Source organism: Esox lucius, chromosome 2 (genome assembly GCF_011004845.1).
Source record: "Esox lucius isolate fEsoLuc1 chromosome 2, fEsoLuc1.pri, whole genome shotgun sequence".
Lineage (NCBI taxonomy): Eukaryota > Metazoa > Chordata > Actinopteri > Esociformes > Esocidae > Esox > Esox lucius.
In genome coordinates, this window is record NC_047570.1 from 21,126,379 (window position 1) to 21,135,261 (window position 8,883).

The window sequence follows — 8,883 nt, forward strand, 5'->3', positions numbered from 1 at the left end:
TTTTCCTGAGGAAATAACAAACTAATGCTTTAGATGTATACATTTGGTGGACCATCTAGGTCCTTGTTCCATCGGTGGCCTCAATCTATTTGTCCAATTAATTATTTTTGTTTTCTCCGAAGACCTATCTCTCAGTTAAAGCGTTTAACCATCTCTATGGCAACATAGGAAGCCATATTATTAGTTAGGGAAATGATGTATTATTCCAAAATATGGTTATATGTCCATGTTAGGCAGTAATATTTGCATCAACATCTAACACGTTTAAATGAGATATTCGATACAACTACCGTTGTATTATTTCGATGGTAACTAAATAATAATTGTGGAACCTTGTAACATAATGCTTGTTTCACACCGGAGTTATTTGAAAGCTCTACTGTTTGGTTCCGTTCCTGATTTGATATAGCAACAAGCTAGCTTAGACTGTATCGTGATTTTATCGTGTTTTGCATGCAGACTTGCATTTTTCATTGATCACATTATGAAAATATAAAATTTGTCAACTTTTTTCTTCCAGTTTGTGGATTTCTTTGTTTGCCTTTCAGTTTTCGTCCACGCCAGCTTCCCTGCAAGGGGAGGGGAGTAGATGCGAGGTGATGCTAACTAGCTATTTGGCTATTGTTAGCTAGTTATTTGAAAATATCTTGGTATTTATTGGGTAGCCAGCTGGACTAGATACATCAATAAAATATAGACGCAAGGTAACATGGATCTTTAACGAGTTATTCGCTTGCGTTGATTGCCAAGTGTATTCGTATTACTGAGAGAAAGTGTTGCTAACGTCGTTAGCTAACCCAACGTAGCTACAGGCTGCAGTGCCAACCCAGGACTCGGGATGGCAGCTAAAGCGGCTGATTGTGGTAGTGCACCTGACCTCATAGATATCTACGATGAGAACTTCAATCAAAATAACGGGGAGGTGAGGCAGGCAAATGTATTTTTTGGGGAAAGCTAGCTGTAGGCCGATTAATAGTTAGAAGTTGAAACTAATGCAGTCGTTCTTGAAGTAGTAATGAAAAGGACGAGATTTTACATGTTATTTTGATAAGCTCGTCAACGTCACAAGTTAACTGGCAGATTTAGATCATATGAATTTGACAAGATATTCAGTGTCTTATCCTTGGTATCAACAATACAGTGGGGGCTGTAGTGTTCTATTATTCTTAACCGGCGTGTCTATCATTAAGGGGTAAGAAATAAGATAGACATTGAGGGATGATTACCTTTTCGCCTTCTTTTCTGTTTGTAGGATGGGGATTTTGCAACAACAGCAGAGGCAAGTGATCTTTATGATGCTGTGCTCACAGGCTCTGTGAGCCATGAACGAAAATTCTCAGAGGATGCCATCCCCCTCAGCAAGGACCAGCCAATGAAAGAGGAGAGCAAATCAGCAGTACTGTATACTTACAGTGGGGTGCGGAACAAAAGACTGTCTGTATATGTTGGCAACTTTTCCTGGGTGAGTCTACCCCCATCAACTTCAATCAAGTGTTGCTCATCTTTTATCCCATGTTTTGTATTGGGATACATAGACCTAATATCCTTTTCACTTTCCCCTCATTTTTTCTTCCACCATCCCTTCCTTACCCACTCTTCAGTGGACCTCTGACATAGACCTTATTAACGTGGCACGCACCTTGGGAGTGAAGGACATTCTGGAGATAAAATTTGCTGAGAACCGAGCTAATGGCCAGTCCAGGGGGTGAGAGTTAAGCCTATCCAGTGGGCATCATTTTAATCTAATCTGATATATTTCTTAATTAAATAGGTGTTTTGGCATTTCTTTACTCTGGTTATTGTGTTTGATGGAGACCCAGAGACACACTGCAGTCAAATTAGTCTTGAATGTAGCTCAGAACAATACAATTCTAACAGTTCAATGTCAATTTTTCATAAATATCAGTATCTGTCTAGAGTATTGTCTCCAAAACCTGAAGAACTGAAAAGAACTGCGCTTGTCTTCTACTGATTTCTAGTTGATTATTATGTGATACAATATCTTTTTTTTTTTTTTTTACTTAATTCAGCTAGTAACATAATGTACACTTAAGGCTGAGATTTATCTTTTACTCTACAGATATGCTGAATTAGTGGTGGCTACAGAAGAGTCATTGCAAAGGTTGCTGGAAACATTGCCAAATTGTCATGTTAATGGAGAAAGGGTGGACTGCCGCTTTGCCACACGCCAGAATCTCGCCATTTTTGAAGCCCAGGCTAATAAACGTAATTACACATTTGCATACAGAAAATAAATGTATACTCAAATCTACCTTAGATGTGATACCAAAACATTCAAACTTTCTTTCCTCCTCCACAGGTGTCCCACAGCGATCTAACTCAAAAGAGTCATCAGATACTGTGGAGAAACACACCTCGGTCTCCCCTCCTGTGCTCAACCTTAACCACTCCACTGTCCCTCACACTATCCACCCCCTACTAATTCACAACAAACCTCCCCTTCTGTCAACCCCATTCTTCAGTCGACCGCCTCCTCTTTTCCCCCACCTTCCACCTCACATCCCCCCTCCCCCCATGCCCCACCTTTTCCCTCCACCTCTACATCTCCCCAGCCAGCCTCCTCCCTCCCTGCATTTAAACCCTGCCTTCTTTCCTCCAGCTCAACACGATAACTATAGTCAACAACAAAACACATCTTACAACCAGCACAAGTGAGCTCACCCACTGTATTTACTATGAAGTCATTTTTGTTTCTAATGTCTATCACAAGTTGTATGGGAATGTACAGTATATTTATGATGTTGATCTATATTTTTCTGTAGCAGCAGGGAGAGTGAAGCTCCTATACCCCCAGTCCTAGAGGGAGAGTTTGATGAGCTGATGAACAGAAACAGAGCCATTGCAAGCAGCGCCATTACCAAGGCTGTGTCTGGAGCCACTGCCGGTTAGACACGATAAAATAAAATGTTGATGAAGCCTACATAATACAAGAAAATACAAATGAATAGTGAAACCTCTAAAGAAATGGTCAATTTGAACTCTACTGATGTAATGACCTGTGATGTCATCTCACTTACAGGTGACCTGCCTCTGGCCATTGAGACCCTTTTGACTGCAATTGCTGTCATCAAACAGTCAAGAGTGTATGGGGATGAGCGCTGTCGAGCCCTAGTTATCTCTCTTAAAGACTGCCTTTTCTCCATCGAGAGCAAGTCTTACGGTTCCAGGTCAGTGTAGGATTTTTGGGGCAACTTACTGTTGCTGTTCTTTTATTTATTTTTTTAGAATTCAAAAATTGTTGTCCTCATTCCTAACATGTTTTCTGTGTAGGAAAAGACACCGTTCCCGTGACAGAGAACATCGTTCCCGAGATAGGGAGAGGGACAGGGAAAGGGATAGAGAACGAGACAGAGGCAGGGGAAGGGAAGAGCGAGAAGAATCTTACAGCCAGGAATGGGAGGCAGCAGGAATGTCCCGCCGGCACCGAGAGCGCTCCCTAAGTGGGGAGAGAGATGGGAGAGACCGGGATCGTGTTCGGGAAAGAGATAGACATAGGGAGCATCGCGAGCGGCACCGCTAGGTAAGCTTGGACCTTCTCCTCTCCTGTCTTGCCTTAAATATTTTAACCCACGCCAGGTCTCCAGACTGTGACCACAATTTGCAACCATTTTTGTTTTTTCAAGTGACATTTTTAATTGGTTGAATCAGTGCAACCTTCCAAAAAAAACCTCATTAATTGGGTAAATGGTTGGCTCAGTCCTGATATCAACCTCTTTACCTCTGTCTGTTTTACAAATGGTATGTGGCTGCATGTGAGCTACTCTCACTCACATCTCCTGACCAGAGAATTACGGACAACAGCATTTTGTTCACATGTGAAATATGTACTAGGTAGGCAACTACTGCCTTGCACAATTTGCATCTTCAAAATTGTGGAAAAACTGAGTAAGCGAGGAAACAGAGATCATTGCGAATTTTCTACACTATCTATGCAGCCATGGTTGAGATGCCATTTACAAAGTTTGATTCAGACTCCCTCAATCCATTTTATGTTAAAGACAAAATATACACTTTGTGTGCCTGGTAGTTATACATTTACTTAATTCAACCTACACATTTACAAGTCTAAAACATCAGGAATTACCTCCTGTTCTGAGATTTATTCATAAACAGCATTAAATATGTATGAATTGGAGTGGAAGCAGTGTGCACAGTGGTGGGAGAGAAATGTGGCTAGACCCTCCTTGCCACAATAAACCTGTTGATTCTTTTGCTGTTCTCTGGCCTATTACACAAATTATTTAGCAACGGATGATCAATAGCTTATTTTTATTTTGTAATGTTGTCCCCCACTAAAATCCGAATGGGGAAAGTGTAATGGATTCAGTTTGTTAATTCATTTGTGTCACAGGCAATTTCTCAGGCCCTACTATGCATTTTCACATTAATCTGATTAATATTAAATTATTACTAGTCTACAATGGATAATTATTGTTTATGATCAAATGTGATGTTTTTTGTTATACAATGCAATTAACTTTGACTGTAATGTAGCACACTGTGACCAAACTTGGGTGAATGTCTTGTTTGTATATGGAAAATTTGCTGCATTGGTTATGGTCAGTGCAGATCTGTATATCTACATTTTGCAGCACATATACTGTTATATTTCTAATGTCCCAACACCAAAAGTGGGGTACAACATTTTTGCTGATGCCGTGTTGATTTTATATATACAGTCCCTGACAAAAGTCTTGTCGCTTATCTATTTTGTGGAAACACCTGCTATTAACCTGACTTTTAATTAATCAATTGGTGTTAGAAATAGCTCATATGAAAAGCTAAAACCCTCCCAAATGATGTTTAATGCACTGAAAAAAATTTGTTTCACTGAAAAAAGATTTATCATTTAATCAAGACAGAAAGGTAAAATTTTGGCAAGACAAAAGTTTTGTCGCCTATACAGAAATTGAACAAATTTACTGCAAATACAAAAATATGTCAGCAAATTAAGTAGTGGTGCTGTGAGATCCAAATGTAATATCTTGTATGACTTCCATGAGCTTGAAGGACTGCATCCATGCGATTTGTCAAGGATTCATACAATTTATTGATGAAGTCATCAGGAATAGCAAAGAAAGCAGTCTTGCATGCCTCCCAGATTTCATCAATATTATTTGGTTTCGTCTTCCATGCTTCCTCTTTCATCCTACCCCACATATGCTCAATGATGTTCATGTCTGGTGACTGGGCTGGCCAATCCTGGAGCATCTAGATCTTCTTTGCCTTGAGGAACTTTGATGTGGAGATGGAAGTATGGGATGGGGCACCATCCTGCTGCAGAATTTGGCCTCTTTTATGGTTGGGAATATAAGAAGTAGCTAAGATTTCTTGGTATTTTAGACTATTGATGTTGCCTTCAACCCTGCAGATCTCTCGCACACCCCCATACTGGATGTAACCCCAGACCATGATTTTTCCGCCACCGAACTTCACTGTTTTCTGGGTGAATCTCGGATCCATGCGGGCTCCAGTAGGTCTCCTGCAATATTTGCGGCGACTGTGGTGTAATTCAACAGAAGATTCATCTGAAAAATCCACCTTCTTCCACTTTTCCAGCATCCATCCTTTTAGCAGGCTGTGGGCCTTGGCAAATGCCACACGGTTTTTCAATTGTCTTTTGTTTAGTGCTGGCTTCTGGGCACTGATTCGACCATGGAGGCCATTTCGAGACAGAATCCGACAAACTGTTCTGGTTGACACAGGGACTTCAGGTGACCAGGTCTCGTGGAGCTCTGCTGCAGTGGAAAAGGGGCTGGCCTTGGATTTTCGAGCCAACAAACGGTCCTCTCGAGCAGTTGTCTTGCGGGGTCTGCCTGACCTGGGCTTGTCAAAAACGTCTCCAGTTTCTTCAAATGTTTTTTTTTTATCCTCTGTACTTGACGCTGCGACACATTGAAGGTGTCTGCCACATCAGCAGTGGATCTGATCTTCAGCCTCTTGATAATCAGAACTTTGGTCTCAGGGTGAATCTTAGGCATGTTTGCAGAGGTCTAGTTGCAGTTGATGTGAAGGTCTAGTGTACTGGGGTTGTTTTTATACACACCTGAGACCTAATTGATCCATTATTGGTCACAAGTGAAGCTCATATGACAAGGCGACAACACTTATGTCTTTGCAAAAATTGACTCAATGGGCTTTACCAAGCTGTGAATATTAGAATACTTTTTGACAGTTTCGTTTTGCACTGAAACATTATTACAAAAGCTGTTGGGATTAAAATGAGCCATTTCTTGTAAAGACATACTGATTAGAAAGATATTTCAGCTGCACTTCAGGTCAATTTGTACACAAGCGACATGACTTTTGTCAGGGACTGTATATGTTTTATTGAATATGTGGCATCAGTGCCACGTGTGAAAAACGTTTGTCTGAAGCCTTACCTTAATCTCCAAATTAGGACCAGTTATAATCAAAAACAAACTTGCTACCACACACCTGTTTCATTTTATTCAACCCTTTGTACGTGTGCATGTCTGATATTGTTTTTTTCTGCATTCTTTTCCGGACATTGTAGGTTGTCTATATGTTCCTTTATGGCTGAGTAGGAGGGGAGGCAGGACTTTATTTCTGCACCAAGCTGCTTAGAAATCTGGGATAATTTGTTGGTGAGACAGAAAGTGAATGTTAATAGCCCCAACAACCTTCTGCCCCGAAGTTCACGTTTCTCTGGTAATCAGCAGCCACCAAGCATTTTACCTTTGTTGTCTTCTGATCTCAGACATCATCTCTTTCTCACAGTGATACGGTCTTTGTAATTTCATTTTTTGATTCTGAAAGGACAGTTTCAAGGATGTGGCTGACACTTTTTGCCACACCTGCATGCACACAGCAGAGGTAAACATTTTATATGTTGAACTGTGTATGTTTTCTTTCTCTTCGCCCTTCTTTTGTATCAAAACTTGAACTGATTAAAAGGCTGTTAAAATTAGACTTGACAAAAGTTTGTTGATTGCAGTGTGTCTGTAACCTTGTAATAGCAGAAGACTAGTTTTGTTTTGGCACCAGACTCGTGCTGCTTAAAGGGGTAAATTTAATATTTTTAAGCAATTGTGGCAAATAACATGTTTTGTTCTCTCAGTAAGCAGTTGACAAACATTCTTAAAGAAAAAAGTAGCACTTCTAGAATTTAGAAGAGTTTGCTATATAAAAAAAAAGTACAATGCAAAATAGTAGTCTCAATGATTTAATTCCACCAGGGTGTAAACGGCTTCAGAACATGTCCATAAAATTTGTTAGATTGATGTATTCATTTCTCCAGGGGTGCATAGTTCAGCAACTTTTCAATCAGGTCTACATGGGCCAGTAGCATCCTCCGACAGCAATACCTCTTCAGACCAAGGGCATCAAGGGCATCACTGCCAACCATACAAAAGGGAGAGAAGGGAAAATTACTGAGTATGTTTAGGAGTAGCCCATGTACTGTACCAAGGTTGTAGAAGTTCTCAGAATAAATACAATGTACAGTAAACAACCCACATAGAAAACAGCCTCACCCTTCAGTATATTCAGCTTGAAGGAGGCCAAGGTACGCCTCCCATTTATTTCCAACGATTTTCCCACAGGTGAAGCATCGGACCGGAATAATCATTTCAACGCGGCACAATGTACCTGAGAACGAATTAGAGTTAGCTAGCTGGCTACCTAGCGGATACTCACACCCTAGCTTAGTTAGACAGCTAGGTCGAATGTCTTGGCAGGGGATGACCATTCATTGAACTTCAGTACTTGAAGAAGAATGGAAACAGTCCATCATAAATAGCTATTACATTAAGGAAAGTACAAGCCGTACCAATGTGTACAGTACCTCAATTGTGTATGTTAATAAGCGTGCTGACTAGCCAGCGCACACGTTTTCTAACACACACGTTTTCTAACACACATATAGCAATAGCGAAACAATACATAAGCAAAACAACAAAATGTGTGCAGTATATCACGGAGAAACGTAGGCCAAAGCAAAAGTTAATTGTTATACTCACTGTAAAGTAGTAATGGGACGATAGAAATGGTACATCCGATGCGCCGTTCAGTTTTCTTCTTTTATTTTTACATGGCGGTTGGCAACCAACGTTTCCGGTGCGTTACTGCCACCAACTGGATTGAGAGGCATTGAGCTGCAGCCCGGCAAACTCGGCTGGATAAAACTCATACTTCCGTTTCGTCATTTCCTAACCCCCTCCTCGCAATTTCAAACTGTTGCCACTTGAGTAACCTTAGTAACGTTTGGACAATTCCACCGCTATTAACTTCCGTTTCATAATTTCCCTTACGTCTACCTATTGCTAAAACTACCTTGTTAAAACATTATACTATATACATACAGCGGCACGATTAAGCGAATTATATTCGAAATTGCGATACTGACGTGCACAATTTAAGCGATTTTTAGTTTAAAAAATGTGAATGAGTTGCGCTTTTTTCTTGCAGGTCCTGTAGGTTTTTTGGAGATATTTACCTGGACACATTTTTTTTAGATGCTTGATGAATTTTCAATGTTAGTTTGAGTTGCACTGTTAACGAAGACGTATGCTTCAAGCTACGTGACACCAATATTGTCCCATACACAATAGCGTGGTTTTTATATAGGCTATGATCTCTAATTTTAAGCGAGACAACTGTATCCACTCTGTTACACCCATGTTTTACAATATGAATTCAACCGGAATTGCGATATTTGTTAAGAGAAAACGCTATTCAATATTCCATCCAAATCGTGCAGCCCTACTTATACGTAATACAATTAAAAACAGTATTTATATATATGCCAAATCAAAAAAACGATTTCCCAAGCATTCAAGCTCAACACCAAATCAACTCTTAAAACTCTTCATGTTTTTATGTGCATTTACAAGATATTTA

At 40.2% G+C, this 8,883-nt stretch overlaps 2 protein-coding genes across 3 annotated transcripts; one reads left to right on the forward strand and one right to left on the reverse strand.

Moving 5' to 3' along the window:
* Nucleotides 1–357: 357 nt before the first annotated feature.
* On the forward strand, nucleotides 358–6,952 carry LOC105022255 (cleavage and polyadenylation specificity factor subunit 7). Of its 2 annotated transcripts, none has more exons than XM_013137699.4 (9): nucleotides 358–922; nucleotides 1,253–1,462; nucleotides 1,602–1,705; nucleotides 2,081–2,226; nucleotides 2,321–2,672; nucleotides 2,787–2,905; nucleotides 3,041–3,188; nucleotides 3,292–3,541; nucleotides 6,539–6,952. In XM_013137699.4, the coding sequence occupies exons 1-8, from the start codon at nucleotides 839–841 to the stop codon at nucleotides 3,539–3,541; spliced, it is 1,413 nt and encodes a 470-aa protein (XP_012993153.1). In that variant the 5' UTR covers nucleotides 358–838; the 3' UTR covers nucleotides 6,539–6,952. The 2 variants fall into 2 exon arrangements, with proteins under 2 accessions (XP_012993153.1, XP_010888801.1); XM_010890499.5 differs by having other exon boundaries at nucleotides 359–922; nucleotides 2,784–2,905.
* A 242-nt stretch (nucleotides 6,953–7,194) lies between these two features.
* Nucleotides 7,195–8,137, reverse strand: polr2l (polymerase (RNA) II (DNA directed) polypeptide L). Its single transcript, XM_010890500.4, has 3 exons — nucleotides 8,004–8,137; nucleotides 7,518–7,632; nucleotides 7,195–7,379 (listed from the first exon to the last, which is right to left on the reverse strand). The coding sequence occupies exons 2-3, from the start codon at nucleotides 7,610–7,612 to the stop codon at nucleotides 7,271–7,273; spliced, it is 204 nt and encodes a 67-aa protein (XP_010888802.1). The 5' UTR covers nucleotides 7,613–7,632; nucleotides 8,004–8,137; the 3' UTR covers nucleotides 7,195–7,270.
* Between the last annotated feature and the right edge of the window lie 746 nt (nucleotides 8,138–8,883).

What these genes read in the sequence shown, in the direction of transcription:
- polr2l (XM_010890500.4), bottom strand. Translation starts at nt 7,612, where the DNA reads ATGATTATTCCGGTCCGATGCTTCACCTGTGGGAAAATCGTTGGAAAT. An exon ending in CAAGCTGAATATACTGAAGG is followed by an intron (nt 7,380 to 7,517) that starts GTGAGGCTGTTT and finishes TATGGTTGGCAG; the next exon opens with TGATGCCCTTGATGCCCTTG.
- LOC105022255 (XM_010890499.5), top strand. Translation starts at nt 839, where the DNA reads ATGGCAGCTAAAGCGGCTGATTGTGGTAGTGCACCTGACCTCATAGAT. An exon ending in ATGTTGGCAACTTTTCCTGG is followed by an intron (nt 1,463 to 1,601) that starts GTGAGTCTACCC and finishes CCCACTCTTCAG; the next exon opens with TGGACCTCTGACATAGACCT. An exon ending in TGAAGCCCAGGCTAATAAAC is followed by an intron (nt 2,227 to 2,320) that starts GTAATTACACAT and finishes CCTCCTCCACAG; the next exon opens with GTGTCCCACAGCGATCTAAC.